General features: G+C 36.1%; 4 protein-coding genes across 6 annotated transcripts; 2 read left to right on the top strand and 2 right to left on the bottom strand.

The window, feature by feature from the left end:
• Window positions 1–448: 448 nt before the first annotated feature.
• LOC135937234 (sodium-coupled monocarboxylate transporter 1-like) lies at window positions 449–4,581 on the bottom strand. Its single transcript, XM_065480342.1, has 13 exons — window positions 4,292–4,581; window positions 4,050–4,209; window positions 3,136–3,201; window positions 2,958–3,009; window positions 2,836–2,903; window positions 2,476–2,630; window positions 2,200–2,340; window positions 2,029–2,137; window positions 1,742–1,851; window positions 1,450–1,624; window positions 1,311–1,397; window positions 974–1,143; window positions 449–915 (listed from the first exon to the last, which is right to left on the bottom strand). Exons 1-13 carry the CDS (start codon window positions 4,492–4,494, stop codon window positions 666–668), a joined length of 1,746 nt encoding a protein of 581 aa, XP_065336414.1. The 5' UTR covers window positions 4,495–4,581; the 3' UTR covers window positions 449–665.
• A 515-nt stretch (window positions 4,582–5,096) lies between these two features.
• LOC135937300 (sodium-coupled monocarboxylate transporter 1-like) lies at window positions 5,097–8,234 on the bottom strand. Its single transcript, XM_065480444.1, has 13 exons — window positions 7,962–8,234; window positions 7,533–7,692; window positions 7,279–7,344; window positions 7,116–7,167; window positions 6,964–7,031; window positions 6,593–6,747; window positions 6,372–6,512; window positions 6,211–6,319; window positions 6,051–6,160; window positions 5,803–5,977; window positions 5,660–5,746; window positions 5,442–5,602; window positions 5,097–5,379 (listed from the first exon to the last, which is right to left on the bottom strand). Exons 1-13 carry the CDS (start codon window positions 8,147–8,149, stop codon window positions 5,127–5,129), a joined length of 1,725 nt encoding a protein of 574 aa, XP_065336516.1. The 5' UTR covers window positions 8,150–8,234; the 3' UTR covers window positions 5,097–5,126.
• A 1,702-nt stretch (window positions 8,235–9,936) lies between these two features.
• Window positions 9,937–11,669, top strand: LOC135937071 (transmembrane protein 248-like). The gene is made up of 5 exons (XM_065480151.1): window positions 9,937–10,282; window positions 10,350–10,572; window positions 10,641–10,774; window positions 10,909–11,040; window positions 11,342–11,669. Exons 1-5 carry the CDS (start codon window positions 10,124–10,126, stop codon window positions 11,489–11,491), a joined length of 798 nt encoding a protein of 265 aa, XP_065336223.1. The 5' UTR covers window positions 9,937–10,123; the 3' UTR covers window positions 11,492–11,669.
• A 603-nt stretch (window positions 11,670–12,272) lies between these two features.
• Window positions 12,273–17,853, top strand: PhKgamma (phosphorylase kinase gamma). 3 transcript variants are annotated; one of them, XM_065478864.1, is made up of 12 exons: window positions 12,273–12,563; window positions 13,135–13,250; window positions 13,880–14,043; window positions 14,729–14,865; window positions 14,915–15,062; window positions 15,530–15,620; window positions 15,717–15,746; window positions 15,906–16,012; window positions 16,070–16,167; window positions 16,284–16,352; window positions 16,810–16,968; window positions 17,077–17,853. In XM_065478864.1, exons 2-12 carry the CDS (start codon window positions 13,156–13,158, stop codon window positions 17,215–17,217), a joined length of 1,239 nt encoding a protein of 412 aa, XP_065334936.1. In that variant the 5' UTR covers window positions 12,273–12,563; window positions 13,135–13,155; the 3' UTR covers window positions 17,218–17,853. The 3 variants fall into 3 exon arrangements, with proteins under 3 accessions (XP_065334936.1, XP_065334935.1, XP_065334937.1); XM_065478863.1 differs by lacking the exon at window positions 15,530–15,620 and adding an exon at window positions 15,113–15,206 and having other exon boundaries at window positions 12,274–12,563; XM_065478865.1 differs by lacking the exons at window positions 15,530–15,620; window positions 16,284–16,352 and adding an exon at window positions 15,113–15,206 and having other exon boundaries at window positions 12,276–12,563.
• The last annotated feature ends 273 nt before the right edge of the window (window positions 17,854–18,126 follow it).

The raw sequence follows: 18,126 nt of genomic DNA, 5'->3' as shown, positions 1-18,126 counted from the left end.
AAAATAGAGTTTCAGATTATAAAGTAATCTAATCCTTACAAACCACTAAATTTATGGATAGAAAAATTAGGTTTTGTCAAAGCTTTTTTAACCACTCAAAATTTGACTCGAAAATGGAGCAAAAAGGTCATCTTGCGACAGTTTTCCAAACTACGTGAATCTCTAGTTCAAATCTTTCCCGGTCAGTTACACTGGAAGTAATTTAAGTAGTTTACATGAAAGATATCAAACAATCATTTTACTCAAATTTTGGTTAGAAAATTACTTTACAACTAACCAATAATTGAATAGAGAATTTGAGCTCACAAACTTTTCCATAAAAGCTTTCACAAAACGTGGGCTACTTTTGCTATTATTATAAATTGTTCTGACGAAACATTAAATGTAGAGTGTGGAAGAATAAGTATAATAACTGAAAATTTGATGGTTCAATTAAAGAAACTCCCTGTTCACGCTGATCTGATTGAAACTTTATATTTTGGAATGTTTGATTTAAATAACAATAAACCAAAGAAAGAGAAGTAGGCAACATGCATGGCAGTTGAGGTGCGCGGGTTGCATACAACAAATCTCGCAGGTTGACAAAATAAACAATTCCATTTTGTGTTTGGATATATGTGATTTTCATTGCACTACACTTTTAATAACTGACGAAATGATCGTTTTTATTTCTCCGGTTGATTCATGAGGGCATCTTTCTCAGGTGTCGATCCTTGCTCCAGTTCTTTTGGTAGAAAGCGGTGCACAAGCGGGCACAACAAGTCTCGATTTATGGCTTTACGTTTGGAATCTTCATCCTCACTGAGCTTGCTGGCAAGATATCCCACGACTACGACGATCAGCACCCCGAGGAGCGTGTAGTATGTAAAAGATAGCTTGAAAATTATCAAAGTTTCGTCGTTCTCTTCAATTAGTCTGGAATTTAAAGCAATATGTAAAATATGAACCTCAAAAACTTTCAGTTGGCACGCACTCTTCGTGGTGATAGTCATGCAGGAAAGAGGAGTTTCCTGTGACATTGCAACTCTCGACGGACAGTGGAAGCGCTTTATACACCAAGGCTCCCGTGTTTTGAGCATATTGTGCGCCAAATACAACAAAAGTGAGCGAGATTAAGGATGCAGCTGATCCGATTAGTGCGCCCTGGGATTAGAAAAGAAAAATAAATTTTCAGCACCTTTAAAAAGCAGAGTAAAAAGATAAATGAAATTTTGTTTTACAAAAAGTCACAATTTTTAGAATTGCCTTGTTTTCCTACATAATTATGTTTTAAATGTAGAACACGGTATTTCGGTTAAAATTCAACGCACCCTGCTGTTTGCTGATGGGAAAAACATTCCGAGCAGAAAAAGGCCCAACATTGGTCCGGAAGTGACGCCATTTAAACTCAGTATGCCCTGTGAAATTGTTTTTCAGGCGCTGGGGACGGAATTTTAATGAGAAACTCACCTGCAAAATGCCACCGAGATGCTCAACCGCGTACACGAGCGCCATGCAAATGAGACCCACGACGACGGTAATGACTCTCAGCCACTGACCGGTGCTTAATTTTGGAGACAGCACACCTGATAAAAAGTCGGTGACTAGGATGCCTGATAGCGAATTCAAGCTGGTAGACATGGAACTGAAAATCGGAAAACCTGATCTTTAAAACTGAAATATACTGGTTGAGAAAAATTTGTTAGTGTATTTGGGGACTTTTTCTCTTTTACATTACATCACAAAATCAATCTAAATATACCTCAGGGCTGCGCTAAAGACGCCTGCAACAAAGAGACCGACGAAGCCAGGAATATGTCCAGCAACATCCATTACTAGCAACGGTAGCAGTTGGTCTGGTTTGCTTACTCTCTGCGGAGATAAATGATAAAGTGAGATTTAAAAAAATATCTTAAGAAAACAAAAGTGTATTTTTCCGAAATCCTGAACCAAATCAAAACTCACTGTCCTTAAGTCATAACTAGAATTAGATTCGTATAACTACTGCTAATAAAGTTAAAGCCGTCATGTCACTTTATTTGTGCGTACCTGTGATAACACCGGGTCGCAACCAGAGTACGATGCGTAGACTAACAGACCATTAGCGACGCTGAGTAGTAAAGTTAGAGCCAAACCAAACACGAACAGCCAGACCGTCCTGAAGTGAGAGAAACCATAATATTGCTCTACAAGTTATTTCAGTTCGTGAACTGTACGTACTTGACAGCAGTTTTTTGGTCAGGTACTGAGAGGTAGCGTTGCACAAATGATTGACCTGTCGCGCAATCAGCCAAAAACATGAAGTAAACTCCGACGACCACCGTCCAAAATGACTGTCGTTGGAATGGATTAGGGTCCATGCTGAATTTTTTAAAGGGAATTAACAGAAAATATGACACTCATTATATTAAAATTAATTTACTATCAAATTTTAAAAAAAATATTGTAACAGTCAGATTATTAAATATCACTTATTAAAACTGGACCGGCAATTACTTGAAAAATTTCAATCTGTCACCAGTCTCGTTGATTACCCAAACACTGCTCCAGCCACCAAGTTTTGCAGCGCCTTGCACCATTACAAAAATAATTGCGGCCATCATTACCACAGTCTGCAAGGCATCGGTCCACACCACTGCTCGCATTCCTCCCTTGAACGATCCGATACAAAATGTGTTAGCCCTCTCTTTGATATTGATAAATCAATTCAGCAGGAAATTGTGTTCAGTCTATTATATGTTTCTCAAATCACGGTGAACTTTAACGACTTTTCCAGCTATAATTTTATAAGTGAAGCTTTGAAAATACATAAGCCAACAATTTTTCTTGACGTAGAATATATAAAAAATATCTCACCATTGTGGTATAAAAAATGCAAACCAAGCATGTTATTGGCGTGATAAGGTACACATCGATTCCTGCCACTGAAGAGATAGAAATGAGCATTTTTTGTGCATTAATTTATTTGAAACAATTACCCTGGCTAAATGCGAGCGCTGCCACGTATACGACCACAGGGATGTAAAACATCTGTAAAATATTCACACCCACGAGAGTGCGTTGAATAATGAGCAGCTAGCTTGTTGCTCGCAGCCACGAATTTAAAGCGTGTTTTCGGGCTACATTTATAAACATATTACTTTAATAAAAACATACCAGCGCAATTAAATACATGAACGAGCACATCCGGCGCACTCTGCTGTCAAATCGGAGCTCCAGATACTAAAAGATGTATTTAAAAAAAAATGAAAGAAATACACACGCTGGAAAAGGAAATATTATGAAATGAGGGACCTAAACAGCCGCTGCGTACTGTACGAATTCTTTCAAATTTTACCCATTGCCACTTATCCTTAGTCAACTCGACGCAGAATAGTGCCGTTACGTTAACTTTTAATTTAACGAACAAATTGCGTTAAGGAGTTTAATTTAGTTACTGAACAAACTCGATTTTTGATTCCTTTAAAGTGGGAATAAACAATATAAAAATATATGAATGGGTAGGGTTGCTTTGCTTTGAGCAAGCAGCAATGTGGTCAATATAAAATTAACATTAGATATACAGTTTCTTAATCACTGCTTCTCTACTAATTCTTTACACAATGGACAGCATTGGGAGTTGCATCAACAATTAAATTAAAAACTTGCTTAAAGCAGCTGCCATTGGGCTTAAACGTGAACAAAATGGGATTACTAATTTTGTGAGAGTCATACTAGTTTAAAATTTTAAAAAATGCGTGAAGTGTGAATGAGCTCAATGCAAAGAAACGATAATGTGGATGTTCTATTGTATATAGTTCTTTTAATAATCATTTGAAGCTGCGAATTCAAAATAACTGATTTAGTTCGTTTGGTGAAGTGTCAAGCAGGGCTAAGAGATTTTGATTGTATTTGTTTTTTTCTATTTGCAACGATGCTCTCATCTGCAAATGAAATGAGTAAAATTTCAAGATTCATTCAAAAATTGTTGGTTAACAAAAAATAACTCGTATGTATTTAATTCATTTCATCTCTTTCTTTGATTAATAAAATAAGCAATGGGATCATTATAAAAATTGTGCAACATTAACCTCATAGGAAGAGCTGATTTCTAATTTTGAGTAGATGGGTATAAAAAATTTGACCGTGGTCCAACCAATCAATATAAAAGAAATTGCTGCTGCGCTGTACTGAGTCCCGTATAGGTATGTTTCCGTGGGCACGCCAAGAACCGTGATTCCTGACACGAAACTGCAGGGAAGCATAGAATTATTTAACTGAACTATATTAAACGCTCTGAGGGCGTTGTGATAGTGCAGAGCTTTTGAATTACCTCGCAACACACGAAATGGCAACAGGGATCATTCCCATGCTCTTGCCGCCCATGAGGTATTCCTTTGCACTGTCCTGCTTTTTCGAAACGCCAAAATAAATTCCAACCAGGGTCGATAGGATCAGCATAATTCCAAATATGCTGAGATCAAACCACCCCAAAATTGGGGTAGCGGCTGCAAAGGCGTGTGTCATGTTTGCCATTGACGAGTCTTCAGCATTAGATAGTGGCAGCACAGCGAAGGTGTGTGCTCTCCATAAAACACTGGGAAAGTTGCAGCTCTCTGGGACCTCGGCTTGCAAATACTAATAGCAAAGAAGATAAGTGTGGACGTGTAATATTCTGAAATATTTGCGCAAAATTGCGTGATTCAAGATAAAAGGGAACCGTTTACGGCTTCCACAATAGTCATTGATAAATATTCCGTAACCAGTATTAGCGAGACCGTAATGAAGAAAATCGACAAATTATATAATTAACGACATTTTTAAATGGCTACCACAAACCACAATTTAGGCGAATGATTTGAAAAATAATCATGTTACAATTTTAATTGACCGGGAGCGATTTTTTAAAATTAAATGCACCTTGCCTTTACCCAGGAAACAGAATTGAATTTTAACTTAATTTAATTATAGCATCCTTATGTCACTTATTTGCTTCTGCCTTCTTTGGCATGCACCTACAAAATGAAGGTTTATGTATTTAAAATAAGTTTTATCTTTGTTTCTTTTATTTAATGATAATAAAACGCATCTTTCAACATTGTACGCGTGAATGCAATCAAGAATAAAGAAACAATTGCTTCCTAGGAAGAATATGTATATTTATTTAATCATTCCTTATTATGTTGATACATGAGAACATTCGTTTCAGGCATTTCCTCTTCTTCAGTTTTATTTGGCAAAAAGCGATGCACTAGCGGACAAAATAGATCTCGATTTATAGGTTTATCTTTAATATCTTGACTGTCGCTGAAAATGCTGACAAGATTGCCTACAATAAGGACAATGAGCACCCCTAGCAGGGTGTAGTATCTGAAGGAAATTTTGAAAATCAACCATGCCTCTTCGCTTTCTTGTTTAAATCTGCAATAATTAAAATAATTTTTAGTTATCATCACCGCAAATGAGCTTAAAATAAAACGGACCCATCAGATTGAGACAGGGTGAAGTTAGTGGTGAAGGTGCAGTTGTCGACAGATACGGGAAGCACTTTGTCGACTAGAGCACCCGTGTTTCTAGAATACTGGGTACCAAATACTATAAATCCAAGAGAGCACAAAGAAACCGCTGAGCCAACCAAAGCACCCTAGTGTATTTAAATATTCTGAAATGTATTTAAATATAATTTATTTCATCCCCTCACTTTGCTGTTTGCTTTAGGGCAAAATATTCCAAGCAGGAAGAGGCCTAACATTGTGCCAGATGTTATTCCGTTTAAACTATGCATCCCCTGAAAATTTCATTAAAATATTTACTCAAATTCAATACTATTTTTATATCTGTTACTTGTAAAATAACTCCCATGTTTTCGACTATGTATACAAGCGCAACACAGACGAAACCCACCACTGCAGTTACGATACGGAGCCAGTAGCCGGTGCTTATTTTCTTTGACAAAACGTTTGACAGGAGGTCAGACACCAATACGCCTGAGAGCGAGTTTAAGCCGGTAGACATTGAACTGCAAAATGATTTTATTATTTAGAAAAAAAATGTTTTGGGATTTGTTCAATATTTTTCAAATGAAATATCACCTTAAAGCAGCGCTGAATACACCGGCAACGAATAGACCGACAAAGCCAGGTATATGTCCAGCAACGTCCATTACAAACAACGGCAGCAATTGATCAGGCTTGCTTGCTCTCTGAAGAATAACACATCAATTATAAGGGGTATAAGAATAAATAAATCTACCTTTGCCAAAACAGGGTCACAGCCTGCATACGAAGCGTATAACAGGAGCCCATTCGCCACGCTTAGGAGAAGAGTTACAGACAAACCAATGGCAAAAATCCACACTGTCCTAAGGAAATTACGTGATTAGTTGTATCAAGGCAGAGTGAATTTTTACATACTTGATTGCAGTCGTTTGGTCAGGGACCGATAGGTAACGCTGCACAAAGGATTGGCCGATAGCGCAATCAGCCAAGAACATAAAATAGATTCCAATCAAAGCGGTCCAGAAAGTCTGCCTTTGAAATGGATCTGGGTCCATGCTAGAATTAATTTAAATGCTAAAAATATTATTATCTAAATTACTCCTGAAAAAAATAATGATTGCAGGAGAATGAATTACTTGAAAAACTGCAATCTGCCACCAGCTTCGTTTATTTCCCAAACTCGGCCCCAGCCACCGAGTTTTTCAGCCCCCAGAGCCATCACAAATATTATTGCGGACACCATAACCACTGTCTGCAAGGCATCAGTCCACACCACTGCTCGCATTCCACCCTTAATCAGAGAATCAACTTTTTTTATTACCAATACATTATGTCAAACATGAATTTGTTGTAAGCTTTGCTCTGATCATAAGTACAGCTAAATTAAATTTTATTACAACATGGAATTACTAAATGTAATTTCAACTCTAATTAATGAACTAAAAACAACACCATTCTTTAATTTATATTTGAAATCAGATTCAGATGTATTGGTAATAGCACTTACCATTGTTGTATAAAATATGCAGACCATGCAGGTTACTGGTGTGACCAAGTGAACATTTATGCCTGTAACTGTAAAGGAAATTAAAAAATGGAGTATTCATCTTGTCCTCATTTTACTTAGTGGTTAAATTAATAATAAATAAAATGTTTTACCTTGGCTAAAAGCGAGTGCTGCCACATAGATTACTACAGGAATGTAGAGCATCTGTGCAAAATCAATACCTTTATGAAAAATAGAGAATCACAATAGCTGTTGCCTCATGATTGGCAATTATAGTGAGGCACAACAGCTGCACTTATTTTATATCAAACCTACCAGCGAGAGCAAATAAACAAGGGAGCAAAAATATCGCACTCTTCTGTCAAAACGCAGCTCTAAATACTGAAAAGTGGAACGGGATATTTCAATTAGAATCATTTCGCAATCAATAAGCGTTCCCACGAGTTAAATAATTATGTGAAACATAGAAACCCGCAATAATTCATAATTTTGCGTAAAATTACTGCCATTCCAGTTAGAAAGAATAAAAATTGAATTTGTATGGTTAAATAAAATAAAAAAGATCTCACCTCATATGATGTGCTGATATCCAATTTAGAATACAATGGGATAAAAACGGTCGCGACTGTCCATCCAATCAATATAAATGAGATTGCTACTATGCTGTATTGCGTTCCAAACTGGTAGGTTTCAGTAGGTACCCCAATAACGGTAATGCCCGAAACAAAGCTAAAACAAAAATAACTCAATTAAAATATGCACAGATAAATGTTTGCCATGATGAAAAAACTTTGAAGTGGAGTAAAAAGAAGAATGAATGAGCAAATATCAAGATTTTTTATTTATTTCTGTCAATGCACTTGCGTCAACTCAAATTCAGATCAATTCCAACAGCTTTCTACAAGCTCTCGTGTTTAAGTCAACGCAATAAATACAAATTCCAATGTTGATTTCGTTTGTACCACGGGGAATTATTAATAAAAAATATACATATTAACCTTGCGACACAGGAGATGGCTACAGGGATCATTCCCATGCTCTTCCCGCCCATGAGGTATTCCTTGGCGCTGTCCTGCTTTTTCGAAATGCCGAAATAAATCCCCACTAATGCTGACAGAATTAGCATAACCCCAAATATGCTAAGATCAAACCACCCAAGTGTTGGAGTTGCTGATAAATCTGACATGTTAGTTTTTTGTTATAGAAAATTATTTTTCATTGGAGAGCACCAAACACAAGAACTTGTTCTCCAAATCACACTGGAAAAATTAGAGGATGCCTTGTGTGTTGTTAAATAGAAGCTATTGCAAAGATGAGATAAGAGCATTCGTGAGAATTCTGAAATGTTTACTGGAAGTGTCGTGGTTAAAGATAAAATTCTGTCATTGCATCGGTGATTTGTGGATTCATATTGATATTGCAATAATGATGCAGTGAAATATCACTGGCGTGAACAACTTTGGTCTCATTTTATTTGACGGTATTGTGCTATGTTAAGATTAGTTTTGGAATCGAGTGCTGGCTGAATTCCATTTTAGCTGTTGCTTCACTTCTGTAGATTTTGCTATCCGTGCGCCGCCGGCAAACATGTTCATGCTCCGCTGCTGTACCAAAATTCGGCTACTCGTATGCGAGCCGAATAAAATAAAATTACGTGGCCGAGACCTCTAGATAAGCCTATATATGCCGGAGCTTGACCTCCAACATTTACACAAACCATATTGGGGCAGTTGATTTTGCTTGCTCTCGGTTTGTGTATATACACATAATATAAGCATGAGGCATGAGGTGATGTGTGTATGGCAATAATAATCATTAATTGTATAGTATAAATTGCTTTGAGCACAATGCCTTTGGCATCACAGGGCCGCACCCGCATGCATGAGGATTACACTGTGTAGTCCATATAGACCACACTGATAGTTAAGTATTTATAGATAAGAGCTAAATTTCGATATTACGTATGGGCAAGTTCTCTTTGAAAATCAATTCAATACGAAAATCCATCAACTATGGAAATCACTGCTGTTTTTCGATCGAGACGAATCTAGCAAAAAGCGCTGCCCAGCAATGTTTAAGCGTATTCCAACAATTGTTCTCTCGGGGGGGGGGGGGGCGACGCGTGCTGTGCCTGCGCGATCGTCTCGACGGTCAGTCGCCCGCAGGGTGCAAGGACCAAAGGTCCTTCGTCGGGCGCGCGCAGTGCCAAGGGGCGCGAGCCACTTTGTTAATTTAAATATTATACAATAAGGAGAGAATAAATTATCAACATCGCTCTATTTGTGTTTAAAATCTTCAAATTTTTCTATTAAATCCATTGACAATGTGTCGTATAATCATTCATCACCTCGCGGACTAGAATTATATAATGGCGGTTTCAAGCATTATTTATGGACTAGATAGAAATTGTGTTTTTTTCTATGATGTAATTTCCGTTTCAAATTAAAATAACTTGAGTAAGTCTGGCAAGCCTTTATTTCCGTCAAGTCCGTCACAAATAAAATTGCTGACATCGTCGCTTTTAGCACACTGTCTGCCAAGCATTGGTCCACACCACTGCCCTCATTTCACCCTGAATGACATATTTGCTATTCTTTCCGTAATGCTAGGTTACTATAGCACTGTACAAATGAATATACTTTAATTAGTATTAATTGATGAAATATTAATAGTTATAGAATAATTATAGTGTATTGCACGCTCCATTCATTTTTTTCCAATTCTTATTTTTGTGACTACAGACAAATAATAGATTAGGTTCAGGAAGAAGATTTCCTGTTATTTACATCGAAAGGTTCAGTTTTTTTAATAATTAATTTTTTTTTAATTTTCCGATCAACCTAATGGGGTTTTTAGTGTTGTATTGTAGCGTAAAGTTCCCCGAAAGTCATCTTGCGGCAACCATGAAAACTACGGCCGCCAGTTTAGTTAGACTCTTTGCCGAGCCTCAGAATTTGGATCGAAACGTCAAATACAACATAATATTGTGGGATGGGTTCTTGTTTGTCGCACCTACGTGTTGGTTTTAAAGTTTTGGACCTACCCGCTAAAAAAGGCTAATATACTTTTAATTTACACTAATTAGCTAAGTCCTTAGTTGGGTTCTGCAATGTTAACGAATTGATTGAAGAGTCGAAACGCCTCTTTTATTTTTCAAAATATGGCAATTTCCTGCTTCTCAAATATTAAGGATTTCGCCCTGACGAGGCCGCCGGTGGTTGTTTTCACCAGTTGTCTCCTTGTCCTTTCTTTGGGAACTATATTCATGGCTCGCTACATTGATCACTATGAAAATCTGCCGGATCCGGACTACCCATATGTGCGTAATTGTTACTAATAAAAATTTCGATTTGATCTTCATTAAAAAAGTATTTATCTTTGCCTAGGACTGGAGCACGATTTTGAAAAATATGGCTGATTTAGAACTCTGTGCACAACCTGAAAAATCGAATGAATTGAAGTCAGAGACGAAGACAGATAAATCTGGCAGTGAGCAAAATATTGTCAGTAGGACCGCTGTAATCCAACTTCCTCAAATTCCGCACAATAAACTGAGCAATTATACTAAAATTAGCGGAAATGTCGCGGGCACCTTACTTGGATTAGATGGTAAAACTGAAAGACAACTTGAAAAGTGAACAACAGCATGACAATGTGTAAATTTCTTTCCGCCCCAGGTAGCGACGCAGAAATTACCATCAGCTTTATTTTGGTAACGAACGGTACAAGTGACCATTCTGTTTGTGCAACATTCACTGGACCACAATCAAAGATGCCAAGCTCGGAATACGCTTTCCAGTGTCAGTCAAACGTATGAATTTTCGAAAAAATTAAATCCATGTTTTGCTCTTTAAATAATACTGATATTAGTGTAATTATTTTGACACTATTGAAAAACAACTTAAGCGCTTCGCTGTAACTATCTAAGAATTGTTTCTATTTCAGCAAATATATCCAGTCGAAAAATATTCTCAATTTAATGCAAGACTGAAAGACCCGAAAAATGATGATCCAAAATGGTGCTCGGATGGAACACAACTGCAACTCGATTATATTCGCATTCTGTCACTTAAAGAGGTGAGCTTTATGTCCCACTTAATTATCTCTGTAGCAATTATAGCAGCTGTTGTAATATAATTGCTAATTACCATGTTCATTATCGTATTTTTGCAATATAAAATGCTCAACTTAAAGCATCATAATCACATTGATTTATTATAATTGAACAGATGTTCATATTGTGGCGTTCAAAGTGCACATTTGATTCAACTTTGAACTCATGAAACCCAGGCAAAGCTTGCAGACTTTCCATTATTCTATTCAATCGTTTTGACATTTTCTGCGTTGTTATTTCATAAATTTTAATTTTAAATTTCAGAGTGACAAGGAGATCATCAAAATGCATTTGATGCACACCAGTTTCTTCCTGCTCTCTATTGCGCTTGCTCTGATTTGTTACGCTATAGTGAATGGACGAAGGACTCACATTCCAATTGGCGATCATGCCAAAGTGCCGCTTGGTCTGTGAAATAACTTCTTAATTCCTTTTTAAAGACTGCTGAGATGTATTTTTCTTTGTAATAACCCGCTTGCCTACAATTCATTAAGTTTCTTTTTTAAATTGGCAAAATTTATTTTATACTTTTAGAATTCAATTCAATCAGATTTCTCCAAATAAAATGGTTGAACCATTGTAACAAAGCAAATTTATGGTGTTTTAATCACTTAATTAGTAAGTTAATAGTGAAAATGAGAAATTTTCATTCAGTGTGAGGGTCGGAGTGTACAAAAGTGAAAAGGGGAGAAGGGTTAAAGATTAAAGAATGTTTATGATTTGAGATAAAAGATACGAACTTTTGTCCTAACAGAAAATTATTTTTAAAGTAAATTTGACGAGTCGGTCACAGACGTCACATAGTTATATTATAGCGCCTTAAAATCATATCTTTATATATTTTCAAAGGAAGTTTCCAAATTTTCTTGAAAGGGCCCTAAATAAATGAATAAATTAATTTTAAAAATTGTCTTACCCTTTAATTTTTACTTTTAAAATAATTTAATGTTGCGAGCGCAGTGCGTCATATGGTGCAAGTCCTTGGGCCTTGCGCAACACATATCTAGAAATGCATCGCAGATGGCAGCGATCAAGAAAAGTGTGAGTTAACAGCACCGTCAGAGGAATACCCACACCTAAAGCATTATTTATATTTATTACCCTGACAACAAGAGTAGTTGCGAAGGTGAATATTGTAGGCGCGCAGACTCAATTTCTTGTGACTTTTACCAAGGTGTCGGTTTAGTTCCTGAACGAGGCGCAGCGCGACGCTGCGGTCGACAGCTGAAAGGAAGTCTCGTGCCAAATGTTGTGTTCGATGTCCTTTGGTAGACGATAGAGGTTTTTCTAATTCTAGAGTGCATCGTTTCGATTCATAAGGGCGTCCACTCGGAATTTCACTCTCGTAGTTCAATCGCAGGACGATTCGAGCGGCTCTCCGGCCAGTGTCAAGTGCGTACAGTCGCAATTCACTGCGGTAATCGATAAAATCGATGGCCCTGCTATGACGACAGACAAGGCGATTTAATTTTATCTGCTAGAAAAGGTATACTTTTAAAATAGAGAACACACGTTACGTATTATTTATTTTTAAGATCCTTTGTTGGTTAAGCCTTTAATTTAATATATGATATTAATTTTGACGTAGTATATTTCAAGGTTTTTTTAATTAAAATTATCATAATTTATCTATAATAAGAGTTTTAAAACTTTTAAGAGATTTGATATTATAATATATGACAAAAAGTTTAAAAAGCAGGAAGTATTTTGTTTATAAATCATTTGTAAGGAATATTAAACTAATATAATTTTTGCCAAATTGGTTTCTAACATGAACGGTTCATGATAATATTTTTTAAATATTAAATCATAAAACAGAAGTGTGAAAATCTTATAAAGTAAATGCTTCATGAATTGGAATAGTAATATGACTGATATGAAATCTAACTTTAAATATTAATTTTCCTATGTATTACACTCCTTTTCCCACGCATTGCAAGCATTATTGCGCTGCACAGACTTATCAACCTGCTAGATTTTTGTATTTCTTTTTAAAATAATTGTACAAATTGTAAAACAAGATTTTTTATTGATTCTTCAATTCTAAATGATCTCAGGTGCCTTCTTCATTGAACATTATGGCAAAGGATGACGCTACAGATGATTTGCTACCGGATAAAGACGCCGCAAAGGAATTTTACGCCAAATACGAACCTAAGGAAATACTTGGAAGGTATTCCATATCATTATTTAAGCACAGTTTTAAAACAATTGAAAATAGAAAATGTTGTTTCAAATATCATGCAAATTTTAATATAAAAATGGCTGTCTCATCTAGCGAAAACTCTTGAAAATTAATAAAATTTTGATTATTTAAAAGCGTTTTTTCAAATAGAACTAAATTTGAACAAATTTTTTATATGAAACATTTCTTAGTTTAACTTTTGCACTATTCAAGTAGAAAAATATTTAATGCTTTATAAGTATTTGCTCGACAAAATATAATTTAAATATATAGTTAAATACACAGCTTTCTTCTTGCGTTTAAATTTTTCGATGCGTGAAATTGAAATGAGGAAATGAAACCTTTTTTGTTTGAATATTTATTAATAGCACAAAAGAGAAACTCGAAACGCAGCCAGACGCTCGCCGTCAAGCGTGCACTGTGGTGTTGCATCCTTATGCACTCATGCAAACCGTTTATTTTACTAAAAAAAAATGCCTGTTACCTCAGCAGTGCTGGATCAGATTCACTTATTTTCTGTAATCATGACGCTTTGCGTATCCTTGAAAATAGTTACAAAACGATGACTCTCCCTCTTCAATAATGCAATTTTAATTGTAAGTTTTGTGCAATGGCAGGGGTGTGAGTTCCACGGTACGAAGGTGCATTGAAAAAGAGTCGGGCCGCGAATATGCAGCGAAAATCATTGACCTCAGCACGGATGCGGAAAACGCGTCGATGCAGGAGTCGACCATTCAGGAAATTCGCATCCTCAGGATCGTTGCTGGCCACCCTTACATAAGTAAGGACGTTTATTAACTTAGATTACTTTACTAGAGCCTGAGGAAATAATTATGAAATTATTGCGTTAGAACCTATAATAAATTTTAACGGAAAAACGGGCGTATAATTTTGATTTGTTATGTTCATAGAAATTAAAATTTTCAAACTTTTTTGTGATTAAAAAAAATTCTTTTTAAGTTATCAGTTTTTTAATAAATGCATTAGTGGTTTTTTGTTGCCCTGTTTCCCACTATAGTGTTTTTATTTCAGTGAGTAAATCATGTTTTTAGCAAAAGAGAGTGAATTTTTATAGTTACAAAATAATAATATTTGAGTATAAATACATATGAATTTAACAATTAGTGAATGGAAGCTTCATAAGACACAAAAGTTGTACAACAGACAAGAAAATTTTGGAGATCAACGTTGTAAAAAAGTGACCCATCACTCCTGGGCAAGTGAGGACCGCGAGAGAATGATCTGTGATGAAGCAATGAACTTGCACCATATCCTAGACTGCGATAAGAAATCCTATTTTGTCTAAAGACCCCGAAGTAAAAACGAGCCGTGATGGTGAACATTGATCTCCTTATTTTTCTTGTATATTTATATTTTACAATCTTTCTGTCCAATAAGCTTTCATTAATTTACGAAATATAATTGAAAATGTAATTTTATGATAAAATAATTGAAATTTTTTCCAGTTGAGCTCCATGATGTCTTCGAGTCGAACACATTTATTTTTCTTGTCTTCGAATTGTGCAAAAATGGCGAATTGTTTGACCACTTGACAACTGTCGTCACTTTGTCCGAAAAGAAAACACGTTACATTATGAAACAGGTTTGAGTTTGCAATAATTAAACATGGGATCATAGTGAATTTGTTTTAGGTTTTTGAAGCCATTGAACATGTCCACAAAAAGAGCATTGTTCATCGTGATATCAAGCCCGAAAATATTTTGTTAGACGAAAATCTCAACGTGAAACTCACCGACTTTGGCTTCGCTAGAGTTCTAAAAGAGGACGAGAAGCTGTCTGGTAAGTGACGGGTAGCTACCTTAGATTCTGGATGAAGCGAGATTTTGCAGAGTTATGCGGGACACCAGGCTATTTAGCTCCAGAAGTTTTAAAGATCAACATGTTTGAGGATTTTAACGAAGGCTATGGCCAAGAGGTCGACATGTAAGGGCCACAAAGATAAAATTTTCAATTTGTAACACACTTTTCGCTGCTACACATCTAATTTAGCATGTTTTCTGTGGCCTGGAGTAAAAATTTACTTGAATAATTTTTCTGCCTTTTGTAACAAAAATCACGCACAACAAAAAACGATGTGATTGAGTGTCTGCACCTGTCTGTACTTTACACAGTTTTAATTTTCAACTCTTTTAACCCTTAAGTGGCTAAGTGTATCTGCAAGTTATTTTTTACTCTAAATGCTAGTTAATTTTTTAAAACTTTAAATTTTCTGCATGCTTTTTATAATTTCATCCTTCTTTAACTAGAGGTGTGTGGAACGCCTGGCTATTTTGCACCTGAACTAATTCAAGCCGCCATGTATGACGACTCAGAAGGTTATGACAAAGCTATCGACCTGTGAGTCCCCTTGTTTTTCTTTTCCCTCTGCTGTGTCTTAACTTTGATTCCAATCTAAGACGCATTGACTGTAATTAATGCTATTCTTTATTGCAGTTGGGCCTGCGGAGTCGTCATGTACACCTTGTAAGTATTTACAAATTTTCCTAATTTGAAGTAGCATGCAATGATGCTTAAAATATTGTTCATGTGCTTTATTTTTATTAGGTTTTATTACGTAACTTTTTATACCGAATTTTGACTCTGTGAAAAATCAGTTTTCTAAAATGCGTCTGCGTTGACTAGGTTGGTTGGTTGCCCGCCTTTCTGGCACAGAAAACAAATGGTCATGCTAAGAAATATAATGGAAGGCAAATACTCGCTCACTTCTCCAGAGTGGGAGGACATCACAGGTATGCAAACTGAGTGTTTTGAGAATATATTTCCATTTCAAGCGCGTCTCTCTCCAGATGCACCGAAAGACTTGATTCGCAAACTGCTGGTTGTCGACCCAAAGAAAAGACTTACAGTATCAGAAGCCTTAGAACATCCATTTTTCCAAGTCATGGTAAGGGTTGAATCTTGTTAAAGAAATTTGTGTTATAAATAGGCTATATGCTCATCAGTTAAAACTAACACAAATCATTTGTCAAATGTAATTAAACACTTTCGAAATTCCTACAGCAATGGGAGACTAACTTGTCTGAACTCAAAAAGACATTTAAGCACTCGTCCAGCAGTATGAGTGAAACGGTAACAAACAGAGAAATGTGAATTTTAGTGTAATTAACACTTATTAGAACAATTAGCCTGGCAAATTATATTGAAAACTCACTGCTTTTTATCAGCTTAATCCAATAATTGCGTGCAGCATCGCCTACTTCAGCCTGGTTATCATTTGGAAGTTTCTTTTAGAGAGCAATAAATTTTTTTACTGCTATTGCTACGTACACAATCCAATCTTTATTTACGATTCCGTGGCGTCTCTATTAATCTGTACTGAGAAAATATACACAATGTGAAGCAACACAATATATATGTTGAGTAGCAATTTTCTTAACAGGATGGTGTGCAGGAGAATGGGTGTCAAACGAATATTATGGCTTCGAAATAATCATTCCATACCAAATATTTTGCTTTTGCTGGTTTTGGATTTCTAACACTTTATAGAATATTTTGGAGTCTACTAATTACTGTTAATCAATTTCAGCATTACCAAAGTAAGAAATTTGAAGCGAAAAAGCTGTTCCGATTTGGAATTTTGTGTGTGAGAGCTGTGGTGAGAATACGAAGATTAAAGTACACCCCTGAACCCCTTTCTATTGCCGTGGCTCAAGTGGATCCATACAGAATCAAATCGCTGCGAAAGGTGAAAATATTTTTTATCTAATAAAAGTGGATCAAATATTTTATTGAAACACAATTTGCTCAACGCTAATTTTCCCTGAGCATTTAGCAGCGAAATTTATCTTTTCAGGTTATCGACGCTTGTGCATTCAGAGTGTATGGGCACTGGGTAAAGAAGGGCGAAGGCCAGAACAGAGCTGCCTTGTTTGAGAACTTCCCCAAAACTGAAGTCAAACAGCTTTACCTCGCCAGCCCTCAGCCAGACTCCTAGCATTTCGAAGCGAATCTTTGGTTATAGTCCCTGCGTTGTTAATAGTGGCCACCGTTTGTTGATGAGTGAATGGTTATTATTTTTTTGTGAAATGTCGTTTGGATAGTTTTAAGTGTTTTAAACATTTCACAAGTCTGCAAAGACTTTTGTTCTTGTCACCACACTGAAGTAATGAGAGAGTGCTTTTCCATTACAACTCCTTCGGCTAACCAGCAAGACTTGAATATTTCTGTGAACAGCCACCCCAGCAAGTAGCATAAATTTAAGAAATTAAAAATGTTATTGCTCTAGATCTATCAAACATGCTACTACTCTCAAACATATTTCTGTGAAATAGTACATTCTCCGTTTTCCCTGGAAAATGAGTTTTTGCAGGTCAATGCTCGTGCTCCTCTCACTCATAATATGATACAAATATAATACGAGCAGATATCTCAAGCGTACAAAAGGCGAGTTTCTCAAAAACTCATTCTTCACTGAACTTTTATTTGTCATAATTGACAATTAAGAGTGTTCAAATCTCCTAACAAAAATATCAATGTTAAATACATTTGTCAATGCATTCATTGAATATTATAAATTTTGATTAAATATTAGAAACAAATAAAAGCTTCTTGATAATGGAATTGAAACATACCCACCTTAATTTTCAATACATTTCCTCTAACATCAGGTTTCGTGTTTACGAAGAGTCAATTTAATTGTCAAGATAGGTAAAATAGTTATCAATCTGAATTTATTACATTTCACTGTATCAAATTGAGAAGCGGGTGAATGACCTGCGTACACTTTCAATGCATGAATCTGATTGATGGGCCGAGTGCGAGCTAAATGCCCGACAATGAGTTTGATCCACTCTCACTGCAACGATGGGTTTGTTTGGATTCAAGAGCAGTGATTAGCATTGCA

The sequence above is a fragment of the Cloeon dipterum genome, chromosome 2, assembly GCF_949628265.1.
Source record: "Cloeon dipterum chromosome 2, ieCloDipt1.1, whole genome shotgun sequence".
In the NCBI taxonomy this organism is placed as follows: Eukaryota; Metazoa; Arthropoda; class Insecta; order Ephemeroptera; family Baetidae; genus Cloeon; species Cloeon dipterum.
Note: the sequence above shows the minus strand (reverse complement) of the source record. Positions and strands in the feature narration are given on the sequence as shown.

Coding starts and splice junctions, on each gene's coding strand:
- LOC135937234 (XM_065480342.1), bottom strand. CDS start 4,494: ATGGCAAACATGACACACGCCTTTGCAGCCGCTACCCCAATTTTGGGG. Junction 2,341..2,475: donor GACAGATTGAAATTTTTCAA/GTAATTGCCGGT, acceptor TAAAAAATTCAG/CATGGACCCTAATCCATTCC. Junction 2,138..2,199: donor GACCAAAAAACTGCTGTCAA/GTACGTACAGTT, acceptor CTCTCACTTCAG/GACGGTCTGGCTGTTCGTGT.
- LOC135937300 (XM_065480444.1), bottom strand. CDS start 8,149: ATGTCAGATTTATCAGCAACTCCAACACTTGGGTGGTTTGATCTTAGC. Junction 7,168..7,278: donor TTGTTTATTTGCTCTCGCTG/GTAGGTTTGATA, acceptor GATTTTGCACAG/ATGCTCTACATTCCTGTAGT. Junction 5,603..5,659: donor GCCCTAAAGCAAACAGCAAA/GTGAGGGGATGA, acceptor TAAATACACTAG/GGTGCTTTGGTTGGCTCAGC.
- LOC135937071 (XM_065480151.1), top strand. CDS start 10,124: ATGGCAATTTCCTGCTTCTCAAATATTAAGGATTTCGCCCTGACGAGG. Junction 10,283..10,349: donor CGGATCCGGACTACCCATAT/GTGCGTAATTGT, acceptor ATCTTTGCCTAG/GACTGGAGCACGATTTTGAA. Junction 10,775..10,908: donor CTTTCCAGTGTCAGTCAAAC/GTATGAATTTTC, acceptor TTTCTATTTCAG/CAAATATATCCAGTCGAAAA.
- PhKgamma (XM_065478863.1), top strand. CDS start 13,156: ATGGCAAAGGATGACGCTACAGATGATTTGCTACCGGATAAAGACGCC. Junction 15,207..15,716: donor TATGGCCAAGAGGTCGACAT/GTAAGGGCCACA, acceptor TCTTTATTGCAG/TTGGGCCTGCGGAGTCGTCA. Junction 16,969..17,076: donor GAATCAAATCGCTGCGAAAG/GTGAAAATATTT, acceptor TTATCTTTTCAG/GTTATCGACGCTTGTGCATT.